This window comes from Mustela nivalis (assembly GCF_964662115.1).
Source record: "Mustela nivalis genome assembly, chromosome: 6".
Classification (NCBI taxonomy): Eukaryota; Metazoa; Chordata; class Mammalia; order Carnivora; family Mustelidae; genus Mustela; species Mustela nivalis.
In genome coordinates, this window is record NC_139025.1 from 98559427 (window position 1) to 98575776 (window position 16350).

Consider the following 16350-nt stretch of genomic DNA (forward strand, 5'->3'; position numbering starts at 1 on the left):
GCACAGGGAACAAGGAGCTTCTGCCAGCATCCCAGACAGGGCCCTCTTCCCCTCCCTGTTCCACACTCCCGCTGGGGAGGAAATCAATCTGGTAATGCTTCCTGTGGTCAGGCTAAGTGTCTGCTCCTGCTCTGGGCAGCCCCTGTGAGTGTGTGTGGCCCTTCCAGACAGTAAGGCTGGGAAGCAGGGGCCTCGTGGTGGGGGTATTTTCACTATGATGCCATTTCCCAGAGTGAAAAAGCAGCCACATTCCACGTGGTCCACGGGCAACTCAGGATATTTTGCTTAGCACCAGGAGAGTCTAAAAATGCCTCAAGCCCATCTCAGAGTCTCAGGAATCTGACTGGAAGAGAACCCAGGTGACAGTAAATCCCCAAACAACCACTTACCCCACACTGAACCCAACAGAAGGGGAAGCTCGTTCCAGCCTCCAAGGGTTCTGTGTCCCAGGGGGTGACACGATGCCCATAGATGGACTCCTGGCTGAGTCTCTCAAGGGCGGGCCTGGTTCCTTCCCATTTCTGGGCTCCCAGCACCCAGTACTGAGGAGATCCAGCTACTCAGCATGGGTAGGACTCTGCTGAAAACTCGTGTTGCCTGGGGTGCAGGACAAGGAGTTCTAGGCATGCCCAGGAGGGACCTCTCCATAGAAGAGAAGGATCTGGAGTTTAGCCTAAGATGTTCTCACCTGGAGCAAAGAAGGAGCAAGTAAGTGGTGGGCAACATGGCAATAGAAACAGGTTCAAAGAGCCATAAAAGGGGCTCGCTTTCCTTTGTTGTTACAATCACCAAAGCAACATGGTAGGCTAGGCAGTAGTAGCTGGCAGAGGGATCAGCATCACAGACCAGGCTTGGAATGTTTTCTAGTATATGAGAACTAAAGGACCTAAAGACAACCAATAAGGGACTGATGGGTTATTCAATAATGCTGCTGGGGAAATGGGCCCCATGGGGGAAATGGCATTTGACCCTGACCTTGGATAATTTGAGCCAGCTGGGCTCAGAATTGGGGATTCAGCGGGACAGAGGCATACAGGAGACAGTTTTCCTTATTCATTTATCTGCTCCCCTGGACCTGGCGAGGAGGATGTCCCTGTCAAGGTAGAATGTGTCTTTCTCAGCATCCCAGCCAGGAGCAGGAGCTCTCAACAAATGGACTCTCTGGGAACTTAACATTTTTTTTTTTTTCAAGCCCAGGACTTGGTGCGTTGATCTAGAGCAGAAACTCTAGAGGTGTCTTTGTTCGAACTCATCTTTGACCAAAGTCCTTTCCTGCAACCAGACCCCACAAGATGCTGTTTTCCTTCTGACATATTCTGGTTTGCACTACTTGAATTGGACACAGGGAGCTCTTAGTGATTTGTCCCATTCTCTCAACTGCTGGCCTCAAGGAAACTGAAGTGTTAGACCAGGGAGGGACCCTAAAATTGTCTCAGTCCTCCATTTTATAGAAGGAGAAAGTGAGGGCCAGAGAGGAGTAGCGAGTTCTCAAGGTCACACAGCAGTCAGAGGCAGAACTGAGCCGGGACCACCCCTCCCGTCTCCGGCGTCCTGCTCACCGCTCCTCTGCCCACCCTTTGCCATTCCCTCGCCAGCCCTCTTTTCTAAGACGGTCCTTGCTTTCCTCTGGCTCTGCTGAGTTTCCTGTGGTGTCCACCCGGCCACTCTGCTCCACGATGACCCTGTCTTGATGAGAGAGGGAGTGTCTCCCGGTGGCCTGGCAGTCCCTGCCCACCATCCCTTGCCTCATCATGGGCCCCAGACCTCCCTCTCAGACCAGACTCTGCCCAGCACTGAGTCTGGCAGGGGTGGGAACTGGGAGCATGTGGTCCTCCAGCTCCGGACTCAGAAAATCTACGTCCTTGTGTGTCTTCCCCATCATGCCAGCTGAGTGACCTTGAGCATGTCATTGGTCTGGAGCTGACTACTCTTCTTGAACATGGAAATAATATTAGAACATAGCATGTAGAGCTGCTGTGAAGATCAGAAGAGTCAAGTAGACGGAAACTGGGAAGCGTCATTCCAGTGTCAAACACCAGTGGCCCCAGACCCCAAGCCAGGGGGGGGAATACAGAGCAGATGCTCATCAAATAACTGAAGCACAGTGGTCCCCAACTGGGGGCGATATTCATATCCTAGGGGCTACTGGGTGACACCTGGAAACATTTTTATTTGTCACAGCTGGGGAGGGGCTGCTATGGCGTCTGATTGGCTGAACAACTTAGGAGAGCCCCCACGGCAAAGACTTAGCTGGCCCCAAATGTCAATGGTGTTGGTTCCAAAGCCTTGTTGTCGAAGTGTGAAGCGTGGTATCCATAGGTACAGACATGGTTTGTTGTTCTGGAAAGGCAAGAGTCGCAGCTGGGAGGCTGACCGTCAGGATACCACAGTGACCAAGCGCCACGGCCACCGGGGTTAAATGAGAATGTCACACCCACAGTTGGGATACGTTGAAAACATTTTATTTCAATTCTATCCTTGGGAGGCAGCATAAATAATCACAGAAGACCATTAAGGTCAAAGGGGGAAGAAAAAAAAGGTCCAGAAGTGTGAGGAGGGGATGAGAGCAGACACTGTCTAGCTGCAGGGGGCGGCAGGCCCAGAAACCCTGCTGTAGCTGGCCGAGAGGGTGGAGGGTTCTTGGAGGAAAAGCCTGAGGGCTGGGGCTTTCCCTGCCCAGGTGACCTGGAGGGGCTGAGGGCGCCCCAGCCTCTGTGGAGGGACGTACTAGAGGGTGGCCACGGGAAAAGCAGGTGTGGGGTAAAATGCGTCTAGTAGATCCTAGCTAATGAGAGAGGAGTGGACACCCATTTCTGGACCCCCAGGCCAGATCTCGCTCCCGGAACCGTGACTTTTCTGACAGCAGTGTTTACAGACTCTGTGGATAGTGGGAAGTGACGGGAGCAAATAAGGAAACAAAAAAGAAAATGCGTAGAAGACCAGATGAAATATGGCGTCTCAGAGAGTCCTGTGACCTTGGGCCACGTCTGTGTCCTCATCGGCAGCGTGGAGAGAAGGCTCCCCACCTCTTGGAGCAGATGCGAGGCTTGAATGAGGTCCTACGGGTCAAAGAACCGTGTAAACTTTAAAGTGCTATACGGACATAAGGGGCTGTGGTCCTTCTACGAGTGTAAGGCTGAAAGTGGCTGAGACAGAAGTGGCGAGGGACAGGTGCAGAGCGGTCTCTGAAGTGATCAGACTCCTTCTGCCCTGTCTTCCCCAGGGCCGAGCTCCCCCTTCTCAGCCCTGGCTTCCAGGGGGAAGGGGCCTCCTCGGGAGGGAGTCCTCTGGGGAGGGAGAGCACAGGGCAGGGGCCGGGAGCACTGGGTGGGAAGGGCCTCAACTGGGCAGTGTGGCACGTTGGCACTACTGGTGTTGGGCAGATGGTAGCAGTGGCTTCCAGTTCTTTCTCCACAGAGACGTGGGCACAGGGGATGTCCCCATGCGACTGGCATCTTGATGTGGGGGGAAGGGCCCGGACTCGGAGTCTGGACGTGCTGGGTCCTGGTCCTGGGTTGACTTTTGACCTTCTGGGTGACTTAGTAAGTCACTTCCCCATTGCAACCCTCAGTTCTGTCCTTCGTAAAATGGGGACCCTATTCCCTACCCTGCCTACCTCACAAATTAAACGGGAAACGGGTGTTCCAAGAGCTTTGAAGAGAATCATGGGAAGGCAAGGGGTCATTATGGCCTTGGTGAGCAATCCTCTTAATTCCCTGAAGACAAGAGAGAGGGGGCAAGAGACAGAAAGGAGCTGGGCTGCTTGCAACCCTTGTCAGGTGAGCCAGGCTTGCGGGGCTGTCAGGGAAGGGAGGAAGATGCGGGGAGGGGAGGCAGAACAGCCCAGGCCTGTAATCCAGCCCTTACTGGGCCAACAGCAAGGGTGCTGTGAGCCCCCGCAGGGAGAGCCAAGATGTCCCTGCAGGCCCTTGGCAGGGGAAAAGTTCAAGTTCTCCGTCAACTGGGGTCCTGGCTTCGCCCTCTGCTCCCTGATCCATTGAGGGTCACCCCACAAGGAGTCCATGGTCTTCACCCCTCCAAGGGGCCTCTGAGGCTCCTGGGGTGGTGGGGAAAGGGGGGGTCTCCAGCGGTGGGTCTCCAGAAGAGGCTGGGGACTTTCCCAGCAGGAGGCCGAGAGGTCAAAGGGCAGCTTCCAGTCCTCAAGGTGGCGGGTGGGCGTCCTCAGGCGGTCCCCAGCTCCAGTCCCGGCTCTGTCTCTGGGGGCGCTGGAGAAGGGGAAGTTAAGGGGCGTGTGGAAACCGCGGAGAGATCAGAGGTCAGCTTAGAAAGCAGCCCTGCCCGGGAGCTAACAGTTCTTGGGGCTGTTGCGCAAGTTTTTCAGCTCCAGCTGCAGCTGCCGAATGCGGATGTCCTTCTGGGCCAGCTCCTCTTTCAACCGCCGGATCTCATCCTGCTGCCGGAAGAACATTCGGAGAAGCTGGGGAGGACGGAGAGGGGTGGCGGCGGGCAGGAGACAGCAGGTGAGAAGGCGATTTCTCGAGTGGGTGTCGCGCCTGCCCTGCCCCCGCCCACTGCAGCCTCTGCCCTTGTCCCCCGGGGCCTCCCCCCCACCCCTGCTTTAGTGTCCCCAGAGGCTCTTGTCCCTGCAGCATGCCCTTCTCCAGACCCAGCTCAGGGCTCCTTCTTCCCTTGGGAGCCCAACACCGCCCACTGTCCCAAATATTTTGAGCGCAACTTTTAAGGGTGCAAACATAATACTCTTATTTACCATTGTGAATGAGAACCTTTCTAAAATGCTTTGTATCCTTCTCTTCTTAAGGAAGCTCAGATACAGAACAGAAGCCAGGTTTTCGGCTGCGGGGGGTGACTATCACAGCCGCCAACGTTCGCACTGTGCAGGGATTCCCGGGAGGGTTGGGCATGGGCAAAGCAGAGGGGTCAGACAGCCCTTCACTGGGACATGTCCCTGGATTAACCAGACTCACCCCTTCCACCAGAAAACAGACTGCCAGATGCCTGCAAGACACTGAGCTCTGCAAGACAGCGGACCCCTTGAGGAACCCCAGCCTTGAACTAAATGTTCCTGATGCACACTTGTGGGGGAGCACTCCTGGGTGTGAACTGCACGTGTTCTTGTAATTGTATACTTAAGTGAGATAGGATAGACACTGATGAAATAGTTTGAAAATGTCCCCATGAAAACTAAGTTGCACGCATTAGATAAAGGGGATGCTAATGGAGTTGCTCCTGAGTTCGGTGCCGGCCGTGTAAACATAAGAGATCAGGAGCAGTGTATATCTTGCTTGTCCCATAGTGGTGACCCGGCTGTATGTGCTTGTCAAAACCTATGGAACCGTACACTACAAAGGATGACTTTTACCAGCAGGAAATTATACCCCAATAAATCTGTCTTAAAGCAAGAAACAACGGGGGCCAGCTCTGAAAAAGAAAGGGGGGGGGTGATTTATTTGTGAATAACATAACAGGTTCCCAGACAGGAATCTCCTCAAAGAGAAGTCTTCGTCCTGCATCAAAGTGGGATTTATGTATGTATATATGTGTTTATTTTACTGTGTCAGTGTATGTACTGTCAAAGTGAGCATTATTTACTTAATGCATCAAAGGAAAATTAATGGTTTGAAGAATATCTCTATCATTTTGATGATTCTTTAACTGACTTTTTTTTTTTTTTAACCAACAAATTGGTACTGGTTACATCTTTTTGGTGGGATGATGTACTCTGTCCCTGCACTCAATGATCCCACACAATCCTGTGGCTTCCAAGTTCTGAAAATTCCTCTGCATAATCTTTTGGTCAGCTTTTGTTTAAAAAAGCAAAACAAAACAGTGTTATTGAGGTGTAATTCACATACCATAAATTCCACTCATTTTAAGTGCACAAGGAACTGATTTTTAGTAAGATTCAGAGTTGTAGTAAGTCTCCTCCCCTGTATCAAGCCACCAGTTTATCTTCCCATGTAGACAATGTGTCCACCATTTACAGTTCAGTTTTCTAACTGGTTGCTCCCAATCCGCTAAGTTCTTTCCAAGAACAAAGTGCATAAGCTTTAGTGTAGACAGATTGTGACATCTATGTTGCCTGCCCAGAGACCCTTGAAAATCTCCCTTTGGATCTTTTCTGTTCATAGAAACAAGTTGTAGCAAAATGTTACTTGATTTCAGTGCTGCTCAACCCTGCTTCCTCCACACTGGGTACTAGAACAGAGCTCAGTCTCTTGTTATGGCCCACTGGGGCTATCCCAGCAACTCAGGTACCTTCTACCTTCTCAGGTAATTAAAAAAATATTTTTTAAACGGAAAATGCCAAATAGATAACCGTAAATTGGTGTGATAAGAAACTTTTAAGATGGCCCCTGTGTTACCCCTCCCCTCAAGGGTGGGCCGGACTGGGTAACTTGCTTCAAATGAATAGAATATGGCAGAAGTGATGGGATGTCATTTCCAAGGTCAGGTTACAGAAAGACTGTGACTTCCATCTTGGACACCTTCTCTTGCTCACTCTGAGGGATGCCAGCTGCTATGTTGTAAGCTGTCCTACAGAGGGGTCCATACAGTAAGGACCTGAGGGAGGCCTCCGGCTGAAAGTCTGTGAGGAACCAAGACCCTCGGTCCAACAACACATGAGAAAATGAGTTCTTTCAGCAGCTGTGTGAGTGAACTTGGCAGCAGATCCTTCCCCAGCTGAGCCTTCAGATAAGGCTGCAGCCCAGTTGCCAGTTTAGCTACAAGGTCTCATGGAGACCTTGAACCACAGGCATCCATTCTGAGCTACTAGGAGATAATAGATGTTTGTGGGTTTAAGTCACTAAGTTTGGGGATGATGTTTTACACAGCAAAAGATAACTAATACAGGAAGCCTCACTGGGCACTTCGTATGGACCAGGAAGAGTGCTAGACCCTTAGGAAATTTCCTGTCTTATTCCTATGTATTGTTTCCTGTCCCCACTTCACCATGAGAAAGGTCAGGAAACTTGCTTGGGCCCAGCTGAGAGATGGCAGAGCCGATTCGATGCAGATGGGTCCATGTAGCCTTCTCTACTTCAGCTGCATCAGGCCAAGATCCTGGCCCAGGGCATGCATCTTTGAACCCTGGCCCGAGCCAAACTTGGCCCCTGGTATTGGCACCGGGGTCTGGAGGTATGGTGCAAAGGAGACTTTGGGGGGCCTGGGTAAGACTCAGCCATGGCTGCCCCTGAATGAGCTGCCCCCATTCTACAGGGTGCAAAGTACTTTCATAAACACAGCCTCTCCCCCAACAAACAGGGAACTGTCAGACCGTGTCCTTGCCACAATGCCAGGGAGGAAGGCAGTGCTGAAAGGCTGAGGCCAAGCTTCCCTCTGTTAGTCCGCAATTTAGAACTCCCGTAACAGCAAATGACAGCCTCTTTCTGGTATGAGACGCGGGACTGCGTGGGTTAGTGAGGGCCGGGGTGGGTGTGGGGCATCAATATCCCTGTGTATCCCAGCCTCTATTTATTGGGGTCAGAGGCAACGGAAGCCAATAGCAGACTACTTATGGTATTTGTCACAGAAAGAAAAATGCCCCAGATGCAGCCGGCTTAAAGGCCTGAAGCCCATAATTGAAATGTAAAGGTCTCGCTCTTCCAGGACCCATGGAGGTAATAACTTATATTCCTTACCTCGTTCTCTGTCCTGGGTGGGACATTCTCTAATAAATCTATTCCATTGACCACAACGCTCTTCTTTTCTTTGATGGGAGCCTTAAATACCATTTTTGAGGACTTCTTATAGCCTTCCTTCAAAGACATCAGCACGGGATCTATGGAAGGCAAGGGAAACATTCATGTTGACAATTTGGTGATGTGTCAAGGGATGGCTTCTCTTGTTCACACCATACTTGACAGCTGGCCTTGTGTGTGTATGGTGGGGGGGTCAAGTAGGAGGTTACACAAGGGGGCAATAGGTGAACCAGACTGAAGGCAAAAGCTGCCATCTCGAAGCCTCTCTTGGGGAGCCCAACCCTGGCATACCTCGGTTGATGCCCCCCAGCCATTCATCGGGGGTCAGAGCTGGCTCCGTGCCTGGTGTCATGGGGTAAATGTCTTCCTGGTAGGAATCCGACTGCAGAGGGGGGAGCAGAAGAGAACCAAGAGAACCCCTGCTCTTCGGCAGCCCCTCCTTGCTGACCCGCCACCGTGCTCCTGCTGTCTTGCCCCCAAGCCTTAGCACTCAGGCTTGGAATCCCCACCCTGCATTCATCAGCAAGGCAGACTGTCCCCACCCTAGAATGTTCCCCTGCCACCCCCTAAATCGGGCCTGAAGACCCCAGTCCATAGGACTTTCTTCTTCTGGGTTCCTCATGCTTTAGTCTGTGGCAAGCCAGCAAGGATTCAATGTGGGGGTCCCTCTGAAGCCCAGCGCGGCCCCACTCACCCTCCGGGGCACGATCATGGAGATGGGCTCGATCAGGCCCTTGAGAGTCACCAGCTTGTAGAAGCGGAATACCTCGCAGGCTGACACGTCCAACCCGTGCTTGGGCATGACCCCTGTGGACAGGCACAGGCAGCTCCATGGGGTCCCGGGGTGCCCCTGGCAGCGCCCCTCCTCCCTGAGCACTTAAGAGGCAATGACCTATGCACAGGGCAGCAGGGGGGCTAGGGGCTGGGCTCTGTCCTGGGTCTCAGAGAAGCCCCTCAGGCCAGACCCACCTCACCAAAAGGCTTTAGAATTGGGGTCTTTTGAGGGGTGCCTGGGTGGCTCAGTGGGTTAAGCCGCTGCCTTCGGCTCAGGTCATGATCTCAGGGTCCTGGGATCGAGTCCCGCATCGGGCTCTCTGCTCAGCAGGGAGCCTGCTTCCCTCCCTCTCTCTCTGCCTGCCTCTCTGTCTCCTTGTGATCTCTCTCTGTCAAATAAATAAATAAAATCTTTAAAAAAAAAACCAAAAAACAAAAAACAATAGAATTGGGGTCTTTTGTACCGGAAGGAGCTATAGAAATAGCTGAGTCTATTCCATTCTTTGGATAGACGGAGCTCCTGCTGGTCTAGGGGAAGGGGCTTGCCTCAGGTTACAGATTATTGCTAGGGTAGGACCACAGAGCCTGTCACCTTCTAAAATAAACAGGCTACCCTAAGCCTCTGTGTTTCTGGTCCTCAGAGAGAAGGAAGGAGAGAGAAACCTTCCCACTTCACCCTCAAGCCTGAGACTGCTGTTCTGTTGTACATCTGGGACTGACAGAGAGTGGGTGTGTGCGCGTGTGCGTGTACTATCTATCCACGTGTGTGCACTAGCCGCTGTTCCGAACAGGTCTACTGTATACCTACTGAGGAAACTGAGTGGTGTGGGGTTAGGAACGCAAGCTCTGGGGTTGGACACACCTGATTCTGAGTCCTGACTCTGCCCCTCCCTCTGGCTGGGAGATCTGGGGCAAACCACCACTAGGCCTCTTTGAGCGTCAGGCTCCCTGGCTGGTTAGAGGTGGACAGTATGACTCTTCATGAGTCGGTCAGGAGACTGAGCGGGAAGACGCTCGTTGACTGCCTGGCATCATCGTGAGCCCAGATAACGTTAGCTTCTTTTGCCAGGATGTGAACCTGAGTTAAGGCTCTCCTTGACTGGAATGGAAAGGAGTTCTAGGAGCTGGAGGGAAAAACTGTAAAGGTACCCAAGCAGGATTTAGAGCCAGCAGACCCGGTTTTGAATTCTGGCTCGGCCACTTAGGATCTATGTGACTTGCCTGGAGTGAGCTACTCAACCACACTGAAACTATGACAAATGCCTGGCCCTCAATGGATGCTCCACAGTGGCCAGAGGTGGGGGTGGGGGGAGGAGAAAGAGTTCTCCTTGGTTCCTCCCTCCCCCATCTCTCTTCCTCAAGTCTTGCTGACTCTACTTCCTAAACACCTGCATTCATCTCCCCATCTTCCTGTTGCCTCTCCAGTTACCGTCCTTTCTAGGCTAGAAGCTCCTAGGGGCCTCCGAACTGGTCTCTCGGCCTCCCTCCTGTCCTTCCCAAGTCCGTTCTCTCTACAGAAGCCAGAGCAACCTTAGACTCACATTCCAGATCACATCATTCTGTCCTATCTCCCTCCTGTCCACCTAAGACAAAGAAAACCCTCCAGCTCATTCCCAGGAAAACCCAAACTCCTTCCCCTGTGTGATGGTTAACTGTATGTGTCTGTGGGCTCAGGTCGCCCTCCCCAGGCTGGATGGCCATCATCCAATCCGCAGATGGTCTGAACAGAACACAGGCAGAGGAAGGAAAGAGTCACTCCTTTTTTTCCTGCCTCACCGTCTGAACTAGGACAGCTCATGTCATCTGCCCTTAGACTGAGATTCACACCATCAACTCCCCTGCTTCTCAGGTCTTTGGTCTTGAACTGAATGATACCACCAGCTTTCCTGGGTCTCCAGGAAGCCAGCAGATCATGGGACTTCTTTTTTTTTTTTTTTTAATATTTTATTTATTTATTTGAGAGAGAGAGAGAGCATGAGCAGGAGGAGAAGCAGAGGGAGAGGAAGAAGCAGATTCCCTGCTGAAAGGATTCTGGGATCATGAGCTGAGTCAGAAGCAGACACTTAACCAACTGAGCCATCCAGGCGCCCCAATCATGGGACTTCTCAGCCTTCATAATTGTGTGAACCAGTTCCTCATAAATCCATGTATATGTATTTATATGTTTTATATATATAACATATTATATATATTTCTGTTTCTCTGGAGACCCCGTCACGAATACATCCTTCTAATCCATCCCATGGCATCTGGTCCCTGCCCTCAGCTCCAGATTCACATCCTAACTCTCTCCCCATCTTCTGCTATATTACAGAGCCTATACTTAGTCACACTGACCTCCATTCTGTTTCTAGAACATGCCAGGCTCCTTCTTGCCACAGAGACTTTGCATTGACTGTTCCTCCTGCTGGCCCTACTCTTCCCTCTTCCTGCCTTTCAGATCTCAGCTTAAAAGGCCACACCCACAGGCAGGCCTTCCTGGACCACCAGGTCCCAAATAGCCTTGGTCACTCTCTGTTCTATTGCCTTATTTGAATCTCTGCCTAGAATTTATGACCATCCCGGTCATAAATTCCTTCTTTATTTGTTTATTTTCTGTCTCCCTTTAGTGGAATATGAGCCCCACAAGAGAAAGGCTGGGTTCTGTATTATTTACCACTGTGTCTAGTGGCAGCGACCTGGTAAGTGTTTGTTGCATGACTATGTGAAAGAGCAGGAGGAACAGATGCTCTGCCAGGTGCTCTATCCAAGCTTGACAACAGCCTTACCTAAAAGGCTGATTTTCCCTATTTTACAGATGGAGAAACTGAGCCTCAGAAGGGTGAGGTATACAGTTGAATCCAAATGTAAACTTAGGTCTGATTCCAAAGTCCAGGCTGCTTTTTATTCTACTCGATGAAGAGGTGACAGTGAGGAGGTGGAGATGATGGAGGTGGGGAAGGCTGAAGTCACTGGGACCTCAGGTATATCTCTGGGCCACCATCTTGCTGTCAGTCACTGAGGTGGATCCTTGGGCCCTTCCAGTACTGATGACCTGGAAGCTGGCTCTCAGGTCCTATCCATAACACCACACCCCCAGAGGGAACAAGCCAGACCCGGGCTCCAAGGGAAGGAGGGAATGCAAAAGAAAGAAAAGGAAGTTGGAAGAAACTTCTTCCAACTGGGTGATTCCGACCCCGAACAGGGAATTGCTGAATGATATGTGATGCCAGTGTTCATTGATAGGAATGAACTTTTGCTGCAAGACTTACTGGAATGTGGGGTGTGAAGAACATCTCACCCCTGACCTCACTCAGTTACGACGTTCCATCAATCCTGGGCCCTCTGGGGAGACTGGGGGATGCAGTGATGGGGACCCATAGCCAAACGTCCAGTCTCTCGTTCTACGGTATCATAGCGTGGGAAACCTCTGGACCCATCCTTACCTAGGCCTTTCTGCGGGGCTGGGGAGCGGAACTCCATGAGGTAACTCAAGAAGGGCTTCTCAGTGCTGATCTCGTAGTACCGGATATTTCCGTCTCCCTGGGGGGAGGGGGAGAGGGAAGGAGGTAAGGAGAGTGAGGGGTGGTCCCAAGGTCTGCTGAAGACGCCTCGGATGTGTCTCAGGGGTGGTCAAAAGACCAGGGAGACCTGGCCTCTAGACCCGGGGCTGGCCACCACAGGGCACTGAGAGGGGTGAGGGGGTTGGGGCGCCATGTGTGGAGACAGCACTTCTGATACATGAGGCCACATTTGCCAAAGGGTGCCTGTCAGGTGCCTCAAATGCCCCCATGAGTCACTGTCCTCTACACTTCTGGCTCTGATCCTTATTCCAGTGTAAACCCTACCCCAGTGCTCCTCTGAAGTCATTCCCAGACACTGACCCTTCAGTAGGAATGAATGGCAGACCCGAGGGCACGTTTGGAAGGCAGGGAGTGAGAGCCTGAGGGGAAAACCAGAGAGGATAGCCTGGCTCTCCTTAGGGGGCAGGGCAGGAGCAGGGGCACAATGGGGGTGGGGTCTCCCACAGGCTGCCCGTGTCTCCCACCCCCCATCTTCTACTACCTTTCCAGCCAGGTAGAGCATGTGGGTATCAGCATCGTAGAAGGGGAACAGGAGGCCTGACAGCCCATCAATTTCCTCCTCGATCAGGGGCATGGACAGGTCCTCCTGTGGGGGGTGGGTAAAGACTGGTATCAGCTTATGTCCAGGCAGGATGGCACCTTACCTTCCCCAACCCCAGCAAAACCCCCAGAGTGACCACCCTTCTGTGTCACCATCCAACGTCCCCATGGCTGACCTGGTCCCAGAGGGCGATTTGTCTTGTGTTCCACCTGGAGACCCCTGTCGTGAGAAGCCGTTTCATGTTTCCCAGGAACACCACCCGGTTCACTCTGTGGTTTTTACAGTTTGCCTCCTGGTGGGGACAGAGAGAGCTGGTAAGTCAGGGCCCCAGATGCTAGAGAACTGCAGTGGGCTGAATGGGGTTCCCAAAAGATAGGTTCAGGCCTTCATCCCTGGAGCCTGTGAGGGGTCCTTAACTGCCTTGCAATAGACAAGTGGGCCCCAAAGGTCATCACGAGCATCCTTGTGAGAGGTAAGAAAAAGGGAGGCGCTGCTGACACACAGAGGAGGTGATGTGACTCCAGAAGCAGAGACTGGAGTGAATGTGGCTGCAGGCTGTAGGAGGCGAGGAAGGGCTCTCTCCAGGACCCTCCAGAGGGAGTGCAGCCTTGACTTTGGACTGCTGGTCTCCGGAACTGCAAGGGAAGCATTGCTGTTTTGCTGCATTGCTGTAAGCCACTGATGGGGGAAATTTCTTATGGCGGGCGCGAGACGACACTTATGCAGGTGCCACGGAGCAAAGGGGCCCTGAAGCCGGGAATCCAGTCCTCTCTGCAGCGGGGGTGGGGTGGGGGGATGGGAAGGGAGAGCAAACGTCAGCTGCACCAGGTGCTCCCAGCGAGGTCTCTCTTCCAAGCCTCACGGTACCTGCTGGAGGGGACCTCTGAGGTTGAGGGTGAAGCTCAGGAGCACAGGGGCCTCCCTGGGTCACTGCTCCACTACGTGCTTCATTTGGGGCTTCTTCTAACAGGGCCATCCTCCGCCTCCTTTCCCCCTGCCTCTCAGTTCATGACCCTTCCTCCTCCTCCTAACGCATAACAGTCCTTTGCTGGGATGACTCAGCATCAGGTCGGAAACCAGAGGCTGGTGGGGGAGCAGCTCGGAGACCCAGGCTGGCGTCACTTCCGGTGCTGCCCAAGGAGGGTGGCACCCAGGAGGGCCACCTCCACGACCTGTGTCGTGTCTGTGGGGTGGAGCTTGGGTTCTCTGTTCTTCTGCTCAGCACAGGCTCTGGAGGCCACTGGCTGGGCTCGAATGCTAGCCCCAGCTGTAACTGAGCTTCCATCTCGAACCCTCTCCAAGCCTCGGTTCCCCAGTGTGGGAAGCAGGGAAGAGTAGTTGTGCCCACCTTAGCAGGCTGGCAGGAGGATTCAGGGACACAGCGAGCTCGGTGTCAATGCTGCTGGGTACTAATGATGCTAATAACTCTGAGTGTTATTATCTATAATGGTAAGTAGTTGATGATTTTCTGCTCCAGCAATTTCTGACTCTTCTAAGATAAACAGCACCAGGTCAAGCATCAATCCAGGAGATAAACCTCACATTTGGTTCAAAATTTCCACCCCACCTAGCCCTGTGACTACACCGCAGGTGCTCAGGAAGTGTTTGTTTCTTACTCCCAAATGGCATCTAATCCCTTCCCCGCAGTCAAGATCCAGGAGACCCAGTGACCAAGCTGGAGCCAAATTCACCAGCAGCCTCCCCACTTGGAGCTGTCCCTGGGGCCCGTGCCCTGACCCATCTCCCTCAGGCTTGTCCCACGCAGGTGGCTGGGCATCGAGAGTCCAAAGCCCCCTCCTCCTGGGCCCATGATGGGGTTTGGGTAACACCTGGGATTTGTGTGCTGAAAGGTGTCACCTGTGCTGCCCCTGAGGAAAGCCAGAAGAATCCCATCTAGGAAGAGGGGTACGTTGGGGATGAGAAAGGGTACCGAGCTCCCTCCCCACCCAGACCAAGGCAGGGTCCCTGTGAGTTGAGAAGAACCCAGAACACAGGGGCTGGTCCACAGAGGTGCAGGGCAGGTGCATGGGAGAAGGGGAGCCGGCACAGCCGTTTCCTCTAGGTCTGATCGAAAGCCACGGCCCAGATTCCAACATCTTCCCTTCCCCTCAAAGACTGTGGGGCTTCACCTGCAGGACACGGCCGGAGCGGGGCTCAATCACGCGAAGCTTCTTGTCCTTGCACGTGGTGGTGAGCAGACTGCCGTCTGTGTTGAAGGACATGCAGAGGATCACGTCCGAGTGGCAGTCTATCATCTTCACGGGCTCACCCACGTCCAGGTTCCAGATGAGGACCTGCGAGGGTGGGCATGCCAGAGGCGTCTGTCCCTGGTCTGCCCCCCGAGGGTCCTGGGAGAGACGCCCCATGGGGGGTTGGGGTGTGCTGGGAGGCAGGACGGGAACATGAAACTCTGTATCGAAGGCTGAGGCTCCTCATCCGGCAAATCCTCTACCGTCCCTTGGCAGAGCCCAGCCCCAGCCTGGGGAGCAGCTCGGTTTCTGCTACTAGCGAGAAGGATTAAAGTCCCTGGCCGGGGTCCCGAGGTCGGCACACCTCTTTTGAGGGCTCGCCATTCTCCTCCCTCCAGCAACTTTGGTTGCTCCTTTTTCCTACCAAGAGGGCGGTAGCCACTTCTAGATTTAAGAAGTGGCTCTGGAGAGGGTCTGGGCATGGAGTGGGCATTCTCTTCTAATCTCTTAGCGCTAAAGGAGCCAGACAGGTGGCCGCTGTGGACCCCAAGAAGGACAGGGTGCCCCGAAGATGCCCAGCCCTGTGGAATGAATGAATGGATGAAGGGACAGATAGGACGATGTTGGTCTACACGTTCAGGAGAGTAACAGTGATCCTTACAGGTGGCTCCTAAAGAGATCCCCGCCAGCAGCGCCCCCCTCCCTTCAACCCTGCACTGAGCTGCTCTGGCCACAGTGGCTGCCGGGCTGCTCACCTTGTAGTCATAGCCGGCGCTGAACAGGATGTTGTTGGTGGTGGGGTGCCACTCCACCAGCCCCACGCGCCGGCTGTGCCCGTACAGCTCCAGGAGAGCCTCAGTCATGTTCCGCTTCAAACCCCCCTCAGGGATCTCCCAGATCCGCACCTGCAGAGGGGGACGGGGAGCCGAGACGAGACTGGGTGGGCAAAGGCCAGGGGAAGCCCCTGCCGGCCCTCCCCCTCAGACCCCAGGCTCCTCCAGATCTGCGCCATGGGGCACTCCCTGGTCGGTCGGGTGGGCAGAGCCTGACTTCCCAGGGGAAGCTCCGAAGTGCCCGGCACACACTAAGCAGCTTTTGGTGAGCGTTGTATTAAGACTGCTTCCCTTCCCACGCCCTTCTAAGAGCTCTGCTCAGCCTCAGCAGCTCTGTTGGTTTCACACGGCCCTGTCGCTCACTCTGCTCCTCACCAAGGAGGACTCCAGAGCCCAGGAAAACCCATCTGGGAGGCTGGGAGGCCCAGAGTCTCTCCCGAGAGGTGAGGCTCCAGGGGCTGGAGACCATCTGATGTTTGGAGCCTGTACTAGGAGGATGGGCAGAGCCTGGACACAGCCGTGATCGGCAGTCTTGTGGAAGCTTAAAAAGAAGCAGAGAGAGGGGCACCTGGGGGCTCAATCAGTTAAGCATCTGCCTTCCGGCTCAGGGCCTGATCTCTGGGTCCTGGGATGGAGCCCCAAGTTGGGTTCCATGCTCAGTGGGGAGTCTGCTTCTCCCACAGCCCCTCCCTCTGCCTCTCCCCTTTGCTCATGCTCTCCCAAATGAATAAATAAAATCTTAAAAAGGGGGGGGCAGCAGAAAGAGAT

At 53.5% G+C, this 16350-nt stretch overlaps 1 protein-coding gene and 1 long non-coding RNA gene across 4 annotated transcripts in view; one reads left to right on the forward strand and one right to left on the reverse strand.

The window, feature by feature from the left end:
- Window positions 1-2440: 2440 nt before the first annotated feature.
- The window catches only part of CORO2B (coronin 2B), a 128584-nt gene continuing 114674 nt past the window's right edge, over window positions 2441-16350 (reverse strand). For all 3 annotated transcript variants that reach the window (XM_082736975.1, XM_082736974.1, XM_082736976.1), the window contains exons 4-12: window positions 15505-15654; window positions 14690-14854; window positions 12736-12852; window positions 12501-12605; window positions 11882-11978; window positions 8377-8489; window positions 7974-8064; window positions 7623-7762; window positions 2441-4438 (exon numbers count right to left, since the gene is read on the reverse strand). In XM_082736975.1, coding sequence (XP_082593101.1) covers window positions 4307-4438; window positions 7623-7762; window positions 7974-8064; window positions 8377-8489; window positions 11882-11978; window positions 12501-12605; window positions 12736-12852; window positions 14690-14854; window positions 15505-15654 — 1110 coding nt within the window. In that variant the 3' untranslated portion in view covers window positions 2441-4306. The remainder of the gene's footprint in view (window positions 4439-7622; window positions 7763-7973; window positions 8065-8376; window positions 8490-11881; window positions 11979-12500; window positions 12606-12735; window positions 12853-14689; window positions 14855-15504; window positions 15655-16350) is intronic.
- On the forward strand, window positions 4341-5608 carry LOC309867870. The gene is made up of 2 exons (XR_014313362.1): window positions 4341-4481; window positions 4781-5608. It is a non-coding gene; the product is annotated as an uncharacterized lncRNA (long non-coding RNA).